This window comes from Aethalodelphis obliquidens, unplaced genomic scaffold, assembly GCF_003676395.1.
Source record: "Aethalodelphis obliquidens isolate GAN/ISIS:26980383/991018 unplaced genomic scaffold, ASM367639v1 scaffold2, whole genome shotgun sequence".
Taxonomy (NCBI): domain Eukaryota; kingdom Metazoa; phylum Chordata; class Mammalia; order Artiodactyla; family Delphinidae; genus Aethalodelphis; species Aethalodelphis obliquidens.
The window spans coordinates 21,782,225-21,800,994 of record NW_020837946.1 but is presented as its reverse complement, the minus strand read 5'-3'; the positions used below and the strand labels follow the sequence as shown (position 1 = coordinate 21,800,994).

At 41.2% G+C, this 18,770-nt stretch overlaps 2 protein-coding genes across 11 annotated transcripts in view; one reads left to right on the top strand and one right to left on the bottom strand.

The window, feature by feature from the left end:
• ATIC (5-aminoimidazole-4-carboxamide ribonucleotide formyltransferase/IMP cyclohydrolase) overlaps positions 1-4,275 on the top strand; it is a 30,595-nt gene extending 26,320 nt beyond the window's left edge. For both annotated transcript variants that reach the window (XM_027122112.1, XM_027122113.1), the window contains exons 13-16: positions 199-291; positions 1,465-1,647; positions 3,563-3,718; positions 4,044-4,275. In XM_027122112.1, the coding sequence (XP_026977913.1) occupies positions 199-291; positions 1,465-1,647; positions 3,563-3,718; positions 4,044-4,163 (552 nt within the window). In that variant the 3' untranslated portion in view covers positions 4,164-4,275. The remainder of the gene's footprint in view (positions 1-198; positions 292-1,464; positions 1,648-3,562; positions 3,719-4,043) is intronic.
• Positions 4,276-13,892: 9,617 nt separating this feature from the next.
• Positions 13,893-18,770, bottom strand: part of FN1 (fibronectin 1) — a 69,782-nt gene continuing 64,904 nt past the window's right edge. For all 9 annotated transcript variants that reach the window (XM_027122101.1, XM_027122063.1, XM_027122094.1 and 6 more), the window contains 4 exons: positions 18,288-18,413; positions 17,660-17,766; positions 14,973-15,083; positions 13,893-14,652 (listed from right to left, as the gene is read on the bottom strand). In XM_027122101.1, coding sequence (XP_026977902.1) covers positions 14,581-14,652; positions 14,973-15,083; positions 17,660-17,766; positions 18,288-18,413 — 416 coding nt within the window. In that variant the 3' untranslated portion in view covers positions 13,893-14,580. The remainder of the gene's footprint in view (positions 14,653-14,972; positions 15,084-17,659; positions 17,767-18,287; positions 18,414-18,770) is intronic.

Sequence of the window (18,770 nt, the reverse complement as noted above, 5' to 3'; positions counted from 1 at the left end):
TTCCATGACAAATACGTTAAATATGATTCTTTCAGTAAAACATGATAGTGTCTCCTATGAACAGTTCATTTCACTCCCTCATTTGAGGGATAGAACTATATATTATAGGTCTGTTATAAGGGACACATAAGATGCTAAAAGTTAAATGAAGGTTTAAAAAAAAAAAAAAGCCCCATTTACCATTCTGTGTTTTTTTAGTTGCCGGAATCTGCGCTCAGAGACCTCACTGTGGCCACCATTGCTGTCAAGTATACTCAGTCTAACTCCGTGTGCTATGCCAGGGACGGGCAGGTAACCAAGCTGTCAGACTCACCTTGGGAGGACTGTTGTTTTGCAAGATGATGTTCAAAAATCCATCCATCTTGGGAACTAGACTGCTTGAAAAGGAAAATTTGCCAAGTTTTTCTCTTCTCGGTTTGTCAGTATTTACTCAGTAATGAATACAAAGTATCTTTGGAACTAAGTGTTAAAATTGTTCTTATTGCTTCTTGCCTGGAACGAGTTGGCACGTTTTGGGTTAGGGGACAATGGTTGCTAGGGAACTAGTTTTTTTGCTCCCCTCGTCCCTATCGGTAGCATTTCCATTGAAGAGGGAGTAGAACATACTGCCACCCACTAGCCCATCGTTTTGCAGCATAAAGGGTATTTTTATTTATACTTTTAACGTTATTTTACCAAGAATCTGTAGACTAAGAGTTAACATGATGAAAAATCTGGTTTACTGAGGCATAATTTATATACAGTAAAATTCACCCTTTTTAAGTGTAGAGTTTGACCAGTTTGCACAGATTATGTAGTTGTTTGACCGTGACCACTACCACAGTCAAAATATTGAACATCTTTTACTATCTGATGTTAAGCTAGGTATTTAACTTTTCCTAGTTAAAAGCCATAGGATGCAGGACTGAGCTGGCTCATCACTGGGCCTCTCCTAGCTCTAGGATAAACCTGGTTTTGCTGTGGCTTCAGCACTGTTTCTTCTCATAGTGTCTTGAGCTCCTCTCTAGCCATTTGTTAAATTATTTGGCCCATAAGTAGGAGGGGAGGATGGATGTTAATTGGCATGTGACCTGGAAGACCCTTTCAAATTCGGAATTTAGGTGATTGCCTACTGTTGCAAGATTGCTAATCTGTAATACCAAAAACCTGGGAGACTGTGGCTACTTGTCTGATAAGTTCCAGCAAGACCACGCTTCACTACTGATGTCCAGGAGCTCTAGAAACTTCCAGATATTAATTAATAGCCATACCTCAAATTTCACTGAAGAGGTAAAACATATAAATAATAGTTAAAACATGTTACACTTAACCTTTTTAATGACTTTAAAATTATTTGTATTTCTCTTATTTCAGCCTGATTTTCTTTCCCCCCACAAAATTGATGGATTTGGGGGAATATGCACAAAAGATCCATTGAGAAGCGTGTTGTTATTCATTTTAACGTCTGTGTTCTTCATTCTTCAGGTTATTGGCATTGGAGCTGGACAGCAGTCTCGGATACACTGCACACGCCTTGCCGGGGATAAGGCAAACTATTGGTGGCTTAGACATCACCCACAAGTGCTTTCCATGAAGTTTAAAACTGGAGTGAAGAGAGCAGAAATCTCCAACGCCATCGATCAGTATGTTACTGGAACCATCGGAGAGGTAAGGGCTGTCGTTGAGTGTGGGTGGAGTGTATTAGTATGTTTACCCTTTCTGTGTAGCAGACTATCTTCATCACTACAAAGATAAAAGATATTTTTCTTGAAGTTCTGTATTATCTAAATTTGCTAATCTAAACTTCTTCTGTCTCGTTTACCTTTCTTTGGCGTTCTTTATCCCTTTCTGACGCTACAGATCGTATGTCTTTTTAGATTATAACCACTGGTTTAGTTTTGTATGTTTGTACCTCCCCTGTTGATTGTAAGCTTTTTATTTTCCTATAAATTTACTCATTTTTGGCTGCGTTGGGTCTTCATTGCTGCGCGTGGGCTTTTTCTAGTTGTGACAGGCAGGGGCTGCTCTTCATTGAGGTGTGCAGGCTTCTCATTGCAGTGGCTTCTCTTGTTGCAGTGTGTGGGCTCTAGGTGCACAGGCTTCAGTAGTTGTAGCACGCAGGCTCACTAGTTGTTGGTGCATGGGCTTAGTTGCTCCGTGGCATGTGGGATCTTCCTGGACCAGGGCTCGAACCCGTGTCCCCTGCATTGGCAGGCAGATTTGTAACCACTGCGCCACCAGGGAAGTCCCTATAAGCTTTTTTTTTTTTTAAAGATTTATTTGTTTGTTTGTTTATTTGTTTGGCTGTGTCGGGTCTTAGTTGCAGCATGCAGGCTTCTCTCTAGCTGTGGCGCGTGGACTCTCTAGGTGTGGTGTGCGGGCTCTAGAGTGCGCAGGCTCAGTACTTGGGGCATGCGAGCTTTGTTGCCCCGTGGCATGTGGGTTCTTAGTTCCCTGACCAGGGATCGAAGCCGCGTCCCCTGCATTGGAAGGCGGATTCTTAACTACTGGACCACGAGGGAAGTCCCTGATTATAAGTTTTGATGACAGGGGCTGTTTTTCATCCATCTTGGGTGTCTGTCACAGTGCCAGTCATGATGCTTACTATGTGATAGGTGTGTACTTAACATTGCACACAAATTACTTGATAGCAGGTAACAAATGTCCCTCTACATTTTCTACAAGCTCCATTAACAACTCAGTGTACTTGTGTTATATTTCATGTTCTTTAATGTTTTCTACTTTGAAGCAGGTATATGGAAGCATTAAAATTGCAAGTATTAGGTAGCCTGCTAAAAGAATAGGATTTAGCCCAGTTTCTGGAAATAGAAATGCTTAACAGGTACTGGATGCAAAACACAAAGAGAAGCTTGGTAATCAAAAACTCAGTGGTCTTCTGAGGGGGCGAGTCAACTCCACTGGGCTGTCCATTCAGGGATAGGAATCCATGACATGATCAACAGGTGTCGTTGCAGAGTGTGCTTTGTAACCAGGAAACGCTTCAAATAGCTTTTTTTAAAAATTACTTTAATATTTGCTTTTTCTGCTTGATTATTACACAACAAATTGTGCTGTAAGTCCTGGAAGAGAACTTATATATGTGAATAAGAATAAAAGTATGTTGTTTAAGCCTTTTGGTTTAAACCCTAAATAGAAGTACTTTTTAAAAATGAACACTGTTGCGTCATGTTCTGGTTGGTCTGTTAGACTGACTCTGTACTTAAGACTAATTATTGTAGAAATGTACTTCTAGAAATTATCTGTTTCCTTGCTTGCTTTGATACAGGGATATAAAGCAGTAGATTTAACTTAGAGATTAAAGAACAAAATATATTTGGAATAAACTGGCTTGTAAATGGTACAGTCTTTATTTGGTACACTTAAGATTAATTTTCTTCCTTAATGAAATGTTATACAACATCAAAAAAAAGGTTCTAGAAATATGGACTTGGATATAAATGAGTCATTATTTATAATTAAGTCCTAGGAAAAATGCCCAAGTGTTTTTCTGGCATTCTGATTTGTATCAGATAGTACTGAAGATGGTGTAAAACCTGTCTTTCCCCTCTGCCCCCACTCATAGGGTGAAGATTTGATCAAGTGGAAGGCACTGTTTGAGCAGGTCCCTGAGTTATTAACCGAGGCAGAGAAGAGGGAATGGGTTGACAAACTTAGTGAAGTTTCCATCAGCTCTGATGCCTTCTTTCCTTTCCGGGACAATGTAGACAGAGCTAAAAGGGTAAGTATGGAATCGGTGTGTGTATGGATTTGGTCATTATGCAGCAACCATTTCAGAGATGCTGCTTCTGATTTTTCAGTTCTGTGAGTTAGATTATATATCCAGGCTATGATGATGTGATATATCAGTAACACCTAGAGTATTATTTTGACTTCTCCTTTTGTTGTATGGACAACCCAAATCCCGTTATTTTGCCTCTTGACCGAATAAGTCTGCAGCATGAATCGTTGTTAGCTTGCACTTGTTATTGGGTGTGAGGGGTTGGTTCTGGACGTGTTTTGGCATGAGGCTGTGTTTTGAGAGTCTGTCTCTGTCTCCCCCTCAGAGTGGCGTGGCCTACATCGCTGCCCCTTCCGGTTCCACTGCTGACAAAGTTGTGATCGAGGCTTGCAATGAGCTGGGAATAATCCTCGCTCACACGAATCTCCGGCTCTTCCATCACTGACTTCTTCACGCATTATTTTATACCCTGCCTATGTGTAGGTGAAAAATCACATATGGAATTTTGAAAATAACCTTTTTTAAAAAATAAAGCGTTAAATTTTAATAATCTTGGAGCCATAGTGTCTGGTAGTTGTATTTAATTTGTCTTAGTTATAGGCTCTTTAGTTTGACAAACATTACACATGGTTATTTGTAAGAAATACAGGAGCATCCCTGCCTCCTGGGGCTCAGCTCATCCCAAAATGTTACCTGTGTGAATATCTGTAAATCATTAGGTAAACCAAAGAAACTGAGCAGCCGCCATAGCAGGTGGCACAGGCATCTTAAAGTCCCACTAGTTTACTCATGGGGGATTCTGCTCGTGAGTTACCTCTAATCATAGTTCTAAAGAGTGTGGTTGACTACCTTCTAAACAAACAGCAGATTGTAACCCGTGGACTAGAAACTTAGGGGGGATTAAAGCTTCTGTTGGCCCGACATTAGGATACTGCCAGTACTTCCTTTTTCCTGTGTTAAGTGAAATGTTTCCCATAATTTAAACCAGTCCTTGATGTCCCCTCTGGAGCTACCTAAAAAATGTATTCAATGTTTGGTGCTCAGAAATGGACCTGGTATTCTCCCAGGTTTACTACCAGAAGTAGGGCACAGTGGATGGCAGTGCCTTCCTACATCAGGACATAATTGTGCGTTTATGTGCCCTGCCCATGTGGTCCTGATTGTTCACATATTACACCGAAGGCCAACTGAAACCTTTTGTCATCTTTCACCTTAAAAGTTGAGTCCTGCCCTCTTCCCATGTCCTTAACCCACTTTCCCTAAATTAAAAGATTTCTGACGGGTTTTTTTAAGGTTATCCTTCTAGTCGTTAATATATTGACTAATCTTCCGGCCCTTGTATAGTTAGTACCCTCCCACACTGAAGACAAGGCTGACTTGTGTGACCAACAAAATACTTTAGGAAAGATGTGTGACTGCTGAGGCTAGGCTGTAAAAGGCATTACAACTTCAGCCTTAGTTTTTTGGAGTTAGCCAGTGCCATGCTGTAGGTACCTTTAAGCAGCCCTGCTGAAGGAGAAACTGTCTTGCCAATACTAGCTGCCCACCATGTGCGTGACCTGCCTTGGAAGTGGAGCTCCAGTCTCAAGGCGACATCTTGCTGCCACCTCTTGAGAGACCTGAGCCAGAACTGCTCAAAGGAGCTTCTCATGAATTCCTGGTACACAGAAACAGATTATGTATTGCTTTAAGCCATAAAGTTTTGGGGTGCTTTGTTAGGTAGCAATAAACAGCTGATACATATTTTGGCTTATAACTTGTTAAGTGTGCATTCTATCTCCCCTTGACCGAAGGTTAACACTGAGGGTATAATCATTGGAAGAATTGTTTCTCCATTTAACACTGTATGGTTTGAATACGTTTACATAAGTATTTTAAAGAATGGCACTACAAACTATCTCAATTAGATATAAATACTTATGTCCAGATTTATCAAAATAATTCATTCTCTAATCACTGTTTTACATGTGCAGAAAAGAGGACCGTGTGAGAGCTGAAATTCCACCCACCATTACTGCCCAGATATGCAGGCACAATATTAATTTTTAAAGACTCAAAATGCTTTTTTCTAAAAATATTTTTAAATTTTATTTATTTTATTTATTTATTTTTGGCTGCATTGGGTCCTAGTTGCTGCATGCGGGCTTTCTCTAGTTGCGGTGAGCGGGGGCTACTCTTTCTTGCGGTGTGCGGGCTTCTCATTGCAGTGACTTCTCTTGTGGAGTATGAGCTCTACGTGCGTGGACTTCAGTAGTTGTGGCTCGTGGGCTCAGTAGTTGTGACTCGCAGGCTCTAGAGCGCAGGCTCAGTGGTTGTGGTGCATGGGATCAGTAGTTGTGGCTCGCAGGCTCTAGAGCACAGGCTCAGTGGTTGTGGTGCATGGGCTCGGTAGTTGTGACTCACAGGCTCTAGAGCGTGGGCTCAGTAGTTGTGGTGCATGGGCTCAGTAGTTATGACGCGCAGGCTCTAGAGCGCAGGCTCAATAGTTGTGGTGTATGGGCTCAGTAGTTGTGGCTCGCAGGCTCTAGAACACAGGCTCAGTAGTTGTGGCGCACGGGCTTAGTTGCCCCACAGCATGTGGGATCCTCCTAGACCAGGGCTCGAACCCGTGTCCCCTGCATTGGCAGGTGGATCCTTAACCACTGTGCCACCAGGGAATTCCCTCAAAATGCTCTGTAGAGTATTTCCTTTTAATACTTTCTGAGGTAATTTTTAAATTTTGGACCTCAGACATAAAGAATTGGAATAATCATAGTCCGTAGTTCATGACAGACTGGTCTATGTGTATATTTTTAGTAATGTAATAGTAATGTGACCTCATTCTCCCAAAACAGAAGCTAGAATCTGAGCAGTAACTTATTCTAAACATTTGGTGCCCTCAACTTCCCTACCCCATCCCATCTCAGGGTCTCCTCCAGGAAAATCTCATCCTGTATCCCATCTTCATCTTTGCATCTTTATGCATCTAAAAACTAGAGACCTTCACTTACCTATCCAAAGACTGTGAAGATTTTTCTCATATGTTTTCCTTTAGGCAATTGTAGTTTTCACTCTTACAGTTAGGTCTTTTATCTATTCCAGTGTTAAAGTGATGCATGGGTCAAGTTTCATTTCTTTCCATACATTTATCCAGTTGTTCTAACATCGTTTGTTGAGACAACTCTTCCTGTTGGGTTGCCTTGTTGCCTCAACCATATTTGTGTGTCATTTCTGGACTCTCTTCTGTTCTACTGTTATGTTTGTCCTAATACCAACACCACACTGTCTTGATTATTGTAGCTTAAGAGTAAATTTTGAAATTGGGTAGTGTGAGTCCTTCATAATAGTCTTTTTAAAGATTTCTTGGCTATTCCAGCTCCTTGGCATTTCTATGTAAATTTTAGAATCAACTAGTCCATTTTTGCAAAAAAGCCTCTTGAGATTTTAATTGGAATTGCATTGAATCTGTAGATCAGTTTGTGGAGAATTGATGTTGATCCCCTTTGAAGGTTGATCCCCTCTGGTTTCCACCAGTTTTTGGTTGCCTTCCAGGGGCTTTAAATAGATTTTTTAATATTTTCGTCAAGTGTTCCTAATTACCTGCAGGAGGAGTAGTCCAATATAATCTACTCTGCCATTAAGAAAATAAAAAAACACCAATAAATATCATAGGATGTTTTCTAATAATTGCTTTAGTTTCTTAAATAATTTTTTCATTTCTAAGTCAGTTCTAGCAAGGTATATTTTTCCCCCTAGGAATTTGACCATTTTTTCTAAGTTTTCAAAATTGTTAGTATGTAGTTATAAGTAGTTTTCTCATTTCTTAAAAGGTCTTTATTATGGATATTTTGGGATAAATACAAGAAAAGTAAAATTCTATGTATCTATTATCCAACTATAATAGCTTATGACTACTTTAGTTTTATCTGTTTCTCCACTTCTCATGCCTCAACACAGATTATTTTGAAGCAAAGTCTATAGATATTTCATCTGTAAATATTTCAATCAGTTAATCTAAAAGTAACTTAAAAAATTTTTTTAATGAATATTCTTACACTTTAAAATGCATGACTATATCTATCAACTGAAAGGGCCAAGAAGTGTGACACCCCAGTGGCAATGAGCGTACCTAATGCTAAGATCTTGGTTTCTAATACCATTATCTAATAAAAGGATCCAGGACTCCTTGGAGAAATGGGTTACTCTAGACTGAGCAGAAAACCCATAACAAAACATCTGGATCAGTAAAGAGTGATTTGAATTGGGGGAGCATCTGGGGCCCAGGAAGAAAAGCATGAGCCCTCACTCATTTGTAAATAGTCCACCAAGGGCACCCTGAACCCATCCTGTTGACTCCAGAGGCACCTTCTTTCTGAAGCCCAGTCCCTCGTCCCTTCCTGAGAGCACAAGTCCCTGCAGGTCTTTAAGTTCCCAGTGCCTTCCATTCTTGGACACTCTTAAAGCTCACTTTTGCTAAACACTGTGACAGGCACAGATTTATTTTAAAAAATAAATTGTAATAAACCATGCCTATGGAAAGTGCTTAAAGCATCTACAACTTGAAGAATCTTTTTTTTTTGTCCATGCCACGCAGCTCGCCAGATATTAGTTTCCCGAGCAGGGACTGAACCCAGCTCTCGATAGTGAAAGCACCGAATCCTAACCACTGGACAACCAGGGAATTCCCACGAATAATTTTTAAATAAACATATATCACCACCAACCGGGTAAAGAAAAAGGATTTTGCCAGCAGCTCCCCTGCCATGTCCCCCCATACCTGTTCTTGATTATGGCCCCCTCTTTCCTTCTAGGAATCCACGTTTGGGCTGTTCATGATCATCTCCCCCTTGTTTTGCCACTCACCAGTTTGTTGATCTTGGGCACATGCCTTAACCTCTTGGAATTTGTTTTCTCATCTATAAAATGGAGATGCATTTGCTCCCAAGGAGGCTGAATAGCTCCTGGTTAAAAGCACACAACCCAGGGCCAGTTTGTCAGGTTCAGGTTCCAGCTCTGCTACTAACAAACTGTGTGATGGTAGGTGATTCACTTAGCCTTTCCTCACTTTCTACTTATAAACAGATGTTGCAGTACCTACCTCTTCACGTTGCTCTGAGGAGTAAATGAAACAAAATATTTAACCCCACCTCAGACATGATAAATACTGCTCATAAAAAAAAATGCTACTTATTATTTTCATAATGCTTTTGTGTATATGGGGCATGGAAGGTAGTGGAAGATGATACTAATGTGTGGAAGTTGGATTTTGCCTTAGTTTTTGAATAGGTAGGCCAAGTTTGAGTTCCTTCAATCTTTTTTTTTTTTTTTTGTGGGCTGTGCCGGGTCTTAGTTGAGGCTGCATGCGGGATCTGGTTCCCCGATGAGAGATCAAACCCAGGCCCCCAGGCCCCCTGCATTGAGAGCTCGCGGTCTTACCCACTGGACCACCAGGGAAGTCTCTCTTCAATCTTTCATCTACCCTGTTTTCCCAAACCGCTTCTTACTGCTACCGAATTGGTCGACTAGACCCGTCCCAGGGTCCTAGCCCGGGCCGGGACCCCTTGTCTCGGCCAGGGAGGTTCTTTTTCCTATTTTTTCCATTTTTGCCGATAGCAAAACCGATGTTGAGACTGGAACAGCACAAACTTTATTTAATGGTCAAAGAATGGAAAAGCAGGAACCTAGTTCACAAATCAACTTCCTAACCCAGTTAGAGCAGAGACACCAAATATATAGGAGGATCAAGGTGAAAGGGAGGGAATTGGAAAGAGGGGAAGGAATATCCACGAGTTATCTGAGAATAGGGGTGTGGTTTGGACCTGCAGACTGATGCAACACTCCTTTTCAGTCTTTGTATGGGCTTTTACAGTTGCTGTCACGGCGCTGGTGGGTGTGTCACTTAGCATGCTAATGTATTACAGGGAGCATAGAATGAGGCTCAAAGTGTACTGGAAGTCAAATCTGCCACCATCTTGGGTCTAGTTGATTCTCACCAGTTCTTGTTTTTTTCTCTGCAGTTTCCTCCTGAAACTTAGATAAGAGTAACTGGTTTCCATTCGAGGGAGGGGCAGGGGTGTGATGCTGGGGCAACAGCCTTGGTAACATTACCAGGAAGCAAAAGGATATTGAGCTCTTTTGTAACTGAAGTGCCATTTTTTTCAGTTGAAATAAAATACACATATAAAATGCAAGTCAGTGATTTTTTAGTATATTCACAAAGTTGTAGAGCCGTCACCACTGTTTAGTTCCAGAACATTTCCATCACCCCAAAAAGAAGCCACATTCTGATTAGCAGTTATTCTCTATTCTTCTCTCCCTCTGGTAACCATTAATCTACTTTCTGTCTCTATTAGTTTGCCTATTCTGGACATTGTGTATAAATGGAACCATACATTATGTGACCTTTTGTACCTGACTTCTTTCACTTAGTGTGTTTTCAAGGTTCATGGTGTAGTATGTATGAATACTTCATTCCTTTTTATGATCAAATAATATTCCATTGTATGAACAGACCACATGTTGTTTATTCATTCATCAGCTGATGGACATTTGGGTTGTTTCCACTTTTTGGCTGTTAACGAAAAATGGTGCTGTGAACATTTGTGTACAAGTTTTTATGTGAGCATATGTTTTCAGTTCTCTTGGGTATATACCTAGGAGTGGAATTGCTGGGTCATATGGTAACTCAATGGTTAACTTTTTGTGGAACCACCAAACTGTTTTCCACAGCAGCTGCACTATTTTACTTTTCCACCAGCAGTGTATGAAAGGGTTCCAGTTTCTCCACCAAAGTGGCATGTTCGGCGCTTGGTTCGGCATCTTACAACTAATGCTGAATTTTACGGATCAGCAGGTTTCACTGTACGGTCCTGACCAGCAACCTCCTGGCAGAGGCAAGGTTTCCTTCTGGAACGAAATGGTGGTTTCTGAGGTACCGTGATGCAAAGAGCTCCCTGGGAGCATCCTGGACCTGCAGTGTATTTTCCGTAAGGGCATTCTACTGGGGGATGGGCTGCCTGCAGGATGGGTGATTCCAGCCCTAGCCAGCACTGGGTGCTGACAATCACCCCATGCTGGCCACCTCCAAGCAAAGCTAATAACTTCAAGCCTTTGGAGGCTCCACACAAGAGCCATTAATAGGATAAATCTGGCTCCTCAGATCGTTAGAACTTTTACGTCTCTAAAGAGGAATTTAAGGAAATGTAAAACATGCTTTAATATCTCATACCTTCATACCTAACTCTGCTGAGGAATGTTAAAAAAGGAATTTCCCGTTTGGGGCTTTCAGCTGAAGCATCATTTCTCTTGCTCTTTTATTACTTACAGTATTTTCTTCTCTTCCGTTGTAATTTATATAGATTTTTGTTTGCAATTCAAATTGAATCTCTTATTTTAACGAGACTATGAAATGGGATGATGTGGCAATGATAAATAACTTGCATCTCAAATATGACTGCCATATATACTCTAAAACTTTCTTGGTCTGAAAAATCCAGGGCAGGGCAAGGTGCTGCCCTGCTTTGTGCTGCATCTGCTCTATCAGCCTTTGTGGTAATCTTTAAATGTCCCCAAACATGAGAAGTCCCAAGAGTGATCTTTTTTTTAATGGTTGAAATGTATCTCCTGAAAATGGGATTTTTTAATTGGAGCCTGCCACTTTCCCTGTCGCAGTAATGGGAACTTACTGAATAGGAAGCAATTTCAGCACTTAAATGTGCTGATGTGTGTTTCTTAATCACTTTAATGAGTTTCATACAACTAGAAATGGAATAGAAATTTCAATGGAAATATAATTAAATGGAAAAGTCATTTCCTATACTTGTAATTTCCACCTGAGCATTTCTTTATTCACCTCCGCAGAACGTGTGCCTTACAGGCTTATAGTGATAGTATACTGACTAACTTGCATAATTCACTCTGGTCATTAGAGCTGAAAACAACAAAAATACTCAACAATAAATTTTATTACAAATCACGTCCAGCAAGACAAGGTATAGCTTCAAAATTATGATTTTTCTTTTTAAACTCATATATTTACTACTTTTATCTGACTTTGCTTGAATTGCCAGTTTCTTGCCTGAATCCAGATTGGTCTTTTAATTATGCCTTTTCAGTCTGGCCTGCTTAAGACAATTCTCAGGAACAACAGTAACATGAGTCAGTAAAAACTGTAAAAGATCTTTGGAAATCCTTGTGTTTGAATGATTTTGCTGAGAAATAGTAAAAAAGAAAGTTTTACCGTTTTGCCTTGTGATGCCAAAACATAAAAGACCATTGAAATTTAATTTGTTCTGATTATCTACATGTAGTTACTGACTCACTGTTGAAAGAGTTTCATTTGTAAATTTAATACATTGCTTTTGAGAATCTAGCAGACATTCTGGAAAAAGTGGTGCTTTTTAAAATCTTAAATGTGGAACTTGCAGATTTTACCTTTCAGTGTGCAAGTTTTTGATGGGCTCACTATCCATTTAATTAATATAGTCCAACTGGATTTACTTAAACTCATGTTGGGGAAGATCGTTTTAGGTTTGTCTCTAGATAAGTGGTTTGAAGCAAAGTCAGTCTCAACCCAAAGGTGTTCTTTCATTATGTTTTTAAATGTAAAGACCTTTCAATAGGATGGAGCTGAGGTGCAGACTTTCACAAGTTCAGTACCTGGGCTTCCTCTTCACATTAAAGATGGAGGCAGGAGCCCGCTTTCTCTTTGGTGTGTGTCTGCAGTGGGGCTTCCCCTTACACCGTGTGTGAATTTGTATTGGGTCATATTCTCTCTCCATGAACAATGATGACCCACCTATGTGGAACAGTCATTTAATATTCTTCCTGTGATTCTTCCTTTTTTCCACATGTACAGAGCAGCTCTCTTGGTAACTACTGGCTTGACAAAGCTGAAAGTTTAGTGATGTTAACAGAAGTCCAGGCTGTGGGTCTGTGTCCTGCTAAGGAAAACTCCTCTGAGCTGGAGTCCTGTCAAATTAGACTGTGGAACCTCTCCCGGGGTGGGATAGGGAGGGTGGGAGGGAGACGCAAGAGCGAGGGGATATGGGGATATATGTATATGTATGGCTGATTCACTTTGTTATACAGCAGAAACTAATGCACCATTGTAAAGCAATTATACTCCAATAAAGATGTTAAAAAAAAATAAAACACACCTCTCCCTAATGAGATGCTAAATGGCAGGGAATTTTATAAACTAAATCCATTCCAACATGAGTTTTGTTTTTTTTTTAAAAAACCAGTGAACACTGAGGAAATCTTTCTGTATTTAGTCTTAATATTTATTGATATTCTGTTACAGTGGTGTATAAAAAAAGTGTTTTCCATGCCTTGTATATTATGAATGACTAATCTTTTACTAATTAATAATTGACTGTTTCCAGTGCTGCTATTCTACTATTTTGGATATGCCAGATTTAATCTCAAAGTTTTAGATTTGTTGGTTCCCCGAAGTTAAATTGAAAAATAAAAGGGCCTTTGTAGACCAGGACTGCACACAGTTTGTTCATCTGGGGCACTCCAGGGTCAGCTGGCATTTAAACAAGTTGGATTGATTATACCGCAGCGTTTCCTTAAGACAGAACCCCTCTATGCCATGCGATTTAAGTAGTTTTTATGGTGGTTTTTTGTTTTGTTTTGTTTTGTTTGGCTTTACTGTGCAGCATGCAGGATCTTAGTTCCCCGACCAGGGATCAAACCTGCTCTCCGTGAAGTGGAAGCGAGGAGTCCTAACCACTGGACCACCAGGGGATTCCCAATTTCAGTAGTTTTAACATCTCAGTCATCTTTTTATTTTCCTTGCAGGTAATCGCTTCGAATAGATGTTTATTTAGTGAAGGACGGAAAGGAAGTGGGAGGGAGGAAAGAATTATAATGGTTAGAAAAGAACAATGAAAAGGTGGTTTCGATTATACTTCTGAAGAGCTAGCTAGCAAGTTAAGTATCTGAATCCACCTAAATCTGGTAAAGCGGAAAATATAAAGTTATCTCCATTACTGAAGAGATAAAATGACAAGACTGAATCTGGGTTTGGGGAGTGACAGACTTAGAAAAGCTTGTACATAAATCACCAAAATTTAGAGAGCCGTGCCCATCATGGTTTTTCCAATGTTTGCTGAATAGCAAAGAAAAAACATTCAGGAAGATTCTTATTTCCCCCCAAATTTCTGTATGTAAAAAAGAAGCCATGATGTTCAAGTTGTGGAATGTAAATCTTTTATTAAACAGTTGTCTTTCCACAGTAGTAAAGCTTTGGCATGTACAGTATAAAAAATAATCACCAACCATAATTAGACCAAATTCCTCTTATTAACTGCATACTAAGTGTCTTCAATACAATTTTTTCCATATAAAAATACAGGGAAAAGTTGATAAATAACAGGTAAGAGAAAGATTTCTAGGCAATACTAGAATCATTTGGAAATAGTGAGTACTGTGGATATTTCAAATATCACAGCAACAGGGACATGCTCTTCCTACAATATTGTGGGCCAGATAGTTAAGTGGAAGCAGAAGTGTTTGGGTAACTTCCCTATTGAGAATTTTGGTAATATCATTTCAAGACATTTTGTATCTTGGTTGGTGCATGTGCTTCCCTATTGATCCCAATCCAAATCACAAGTTAGAAACATTTCATTTAAAATACTGAGCAGTATTGAATACTTCGGAGAGCTGGCAACATACTGCCCCATTTATGAGAAAAGTCTAAAAACACTCCCAGGGTGATGGTTGGAGAAGCTGTGAATTGAGCTGAAGCTGGAGAAGTTACTCCAGAGCAGAGGGCTTAAGAAAGAAACAAACTAAGCTGGGGTCTGCTAGCATCACTCCAGTTTGGATGGACCTTGACGGAGATCCGTGCTTGTTTCTCTGCGTTGGAAATATTACTCTCGGGAATCTTCTCTGTCAGCCTGTACATCTAAAGGCATGAAGCACTCAATTGGGCAGTTGACATTCTGTTAAAAAAGAAGAAGAAAAATTAACAGCAATGCTGTAAAGGCTACAGAGGAAAAAAGGGGAGTGTGGCTACTCTGATAATTACTTATGCATAGGAAAATACGTCTAGCTTTAAGAGCTTAGCTATATATTGGGCAATGGGAGATGCTCAAGAGAACCCAAATTATGTTACAGGATACAATATTCTTTCTACTCTTAAGTCTTTTAAAAGTTTTTTAAAATTGGTTCATTCAGAAGAAAGGTACCTACAGAAAGAGGCTCCCTGCTATGTGCCTAATTGCATTTAGGGGAGAAACACGCAGGGTGCAAATGCACTTACAGTATTTGTTCTCTGATGGTATCTCTGCGAATACTGGTTGTAAGAGTGGCCAGTTGAGCCTTCGTGACCAGGTTCAGCCCCTGGTCTGCGGCAGTTGTCACAGCGCCAGCCCTGAGAGAGCAGAGGCATGAAGTCGGATGGGGTTTATGACAACACAAGAACATCGCAACTTAGAGCTTGTGTCGAAGAATTTCACCTCTTACGAGTCGGCAAAATATACGCAGTTAGTCACGAAGGAAGCTCTGAGGATGATTTCATGCACTTATAACTTGCAGAATGCATGTTGGCTGATAACGCATGTTTTATAGCTGCCTCTATTGATGCTTTTCCTTTTTCCTGAAATGTCTTACAAACCCCACCCATCTGCTAAGGCTGATTCCAGTCCTGACTTCCTTAATAAGCTTTCCACACTACATGATGGAGGAGGTTTTCCTGGAATCCTAGAGCTTTTAAAAGGAACGTGAGATCACATGGACAGACACCCTCATTTTATAGGTAAGGGAAAGAAGACCCAGAGGAATGACTGACTGGGGGGCGGGGAAGTCACACAGTGACCTGTGAGTGGAGTGGGACTGCCACCCAGCTGGGTGACTCCTGGTCATGTCCTTTCTACTGAGAGATCCTGGGACTTTCCAGTCATGTGAGCCTTCTTTTGCCTAAATTAACCTGAGTTGGGCTTTTCTCTTACAGCCAGAAGAACCCTAAGTAATACAATCACTTTCTTTCTTATATTGTCAGTGAAATATTTCAGACATATTTGTCCATTTAAAAGCATATCCCCCATAATACCTAAGACAGTACGGGTAAATACCTACTTTTATTTATAAGAATCAGTGAATCTTTCATATAAACACGTAACAGTTCCCACTCCTGTCTAAAGTGTTTCATTTCGCACTTCGCTTTAGAACAGAACAGGTGTCACACGTTAAAGGTTTCATGTACATAAATCATGAGGCAGAGAGGCTGAAGTGAGACCCAAACCGACTTCTCAACAAATTCACTTTCCATCACACTTTTCTACACTGAGCACATGACCAGAGATGACTGAGTTCTGTGATCACGGTCTTTATATGTGTTAAAGAGAGACACAGAGAGAGAGACTTTCCCCACCCAACCACGAGTGGTGGAATAAGGTCAGAGTAGCTTCCAGGGGCTGCCCTCAGCCAGACCCCTGAAGACCCTTCTCTACTGCCAGTTTAATCTTCCTAAAAACCGTCTTCCATCATGTTCCCTTTCTCTTGGGCACCTGCAACTGGCTAATGCCAAAGGCATCAACCAGTGAGCCTTACCCAGGAGTAGGGAGCATGCTCTTCAAGGACCAGAATTTGAAAAGCTGTCGGGGAGGGTATGTTTTCATTGAAAACAAAGGAATGTTATGTTTCATTGCTTTTATTTGAGTTATAAGGCATTTTATTTTGTAATTTCAAAGATTAGAGGAAAGCACAGCACTTTTCTGTTATATTGAAGTAGGACACAGATTAGAAATGGTTGAGGAGTACTGGCATGAATAATGGACTTCCGAGGCCCTCCGTAAGTGGCCCCCACTTCTTCCCATTTAATGTCTTCCCACTAGACAGCAGGCAGAGGGTTGTTTCACTGGAGCCCACATGTGCCAGCTCCTTCCCATTCCAAGGGGCTGTGCTCACCCTGCTCTCTCTGCTTCCCCCATCCCTCAACCAGATTGTAACCATCCTAAACCCCAGCCAGCGGACTATGCTGGTGGCGCAGTGGTTAAGAATCCGCCTGCCAATGCAGGGGACATGGGTTCGAGCCCTGGTCTGGGAAGTCCCACATGCCACGGAGCAACTAAGCCCCTGTGCCACAACTACTGAGCCTGTACTCTAGAGCCCACAAGCCACAACTACTGAGCCCAAGTGCCACAACTACTGAAGCTCGTGCACCTAGAGCCCGTGCTCTGCAACAAGAGAAGCCACTGCAGTGAGAAGCCGCGCACCGCAATGAAGAGTAGCCCCCGCTCGCCACAACTAGAGAAAGCCCACATGCAGCAACGAAGACCCAACGCAGCCAAAAATAAATAAATAAATAATCTTTAAAAAAAACAACCCAAAACCCAGCCAGTTCATTCTTCTCTTTTCCACCAAACCTTTCCTGCTGACATCAGCCTACGTGGCAACTGGGTTTGTCAGATCCACTCAGAACCTGACTTAATTAGCTGGACTTTCAAGGTATGCTAATTTAATGTCTCCAGCTATATCATTAAGAGCCAGGACCATTTCTCACTCCCTCTGTGTGTCCCATATTCCTGAGCATAGCACTAGACCTATGGCAGGAATCTATTTGGGGACTGAGAGAGGGTACAGAGAAGTGGTATTTTCTTAGATCTGGGTATTCAAAATATTTAACAGTATCACAGGGGCACCTGCCCAACAGAATGGAGCAAGAAGCCCAGTGCTACCCAGCGTTTAACACTTCAGTTGCTGAAGAACGGAGGCAGTCTGAAAATAGTAGGTATGGGGGAGGGGGCTAAGGCTGCCACAAAGGGGGAGAACTGGAAAGGGGTAGTCAGTAGCGTTATGTTCCAACAGGAGCTGAAGTATTTCCCCATTTCATAAGATGCACTACCACACCTGTGTGCGCAGCCCACAGGAAGCATAACTCTTAATCGTCCGTACAGGAACCTCCCCCCCTTGTCTAAATTGCACAGAGCCTGGCCTATCTGGTCTTACCCGCTGGCCTCCAAAGCACGTGCAGGAGCAAATGGCACCAAGATATTCTTTCTGCCACTGTTCTCCCACGTGGTACGTCTTCCCATCGTCATAACACGTTGCCTCATCTACGTGGACACAAATCATAAGCGCGTGTAAGACTGAGAACAATAATACAGACTTGACCCCTCTACGGGGGTGGGTTTGTTTCTCTCCTAAATTTGTCATCACAGCCCACGTGCCACGTGTTAATGGGAATCATCCGTAAGAGAGGTACTGCTGTATAGGTCTTAGGGCTGCATTTCCAAAGACTAGATCTAATAAACTGGAAACGGTTCAATGCAAAGATAGAGATCATATTTTAAAAGTTGAATCTAAAGACCCGTAAGGCTTTCTTGTTACATTTCACTGCAGATTATGGTCAAAATACTCAGGTCGGAAAAGTGCTAAAGTGCCCTATAACAACATTAAATTATGGCTCGTTTTTGAAGCTTGTCTCTGCTGTCCCAAATCAAAAGATTAACAAACCCACCGTTCACTCCTCAAGAAGACCTAAAGTCTCCAATCATTTCTGGGGATGAGAGTTACAGCTCAGTAATGAAGGTGGGAGCGCTCAAGAAGGCACTAAAAGTGATTTGTGGCAACGTACGGGGATCGCACTTGAATTCTCCTTTTCCATTTCCAAGACACGTGCAGCTCATCATCTGGCCACTTTCTCCCTGACGATCCCACTTCTCTCCAATCTTGTAGTTCACACCATTATCATGGCACCATTCTGGGGGGTGGGGAAGATCAGAGGCAAGGAGTTATTGGCGTGTTCTGACTCACAAGATGGTGAGCGTACTGGGACATGTCACCAGATTTTCAAAGCCAGGTATCTGGAAGGAGTGGCAAGGAAAGATGAAGGTCATGATCCCTCTGACAAACCACTTTTTTGGTTGGATTTGAAAATATTATCTTTACCACTTAACATTTTCTCAGATATTTTAAGATCCAGTCTATTCCATCATAATCATTTCACAAGAATAGTCAATGACCTTCATTTGAATTCTCCCTATTAAGGTTTAAAATTGGGAAGGCTAAAAATAGTTAATAGATGAAAAGTCACTTTTGGATTTGCAGAGATCCTGGA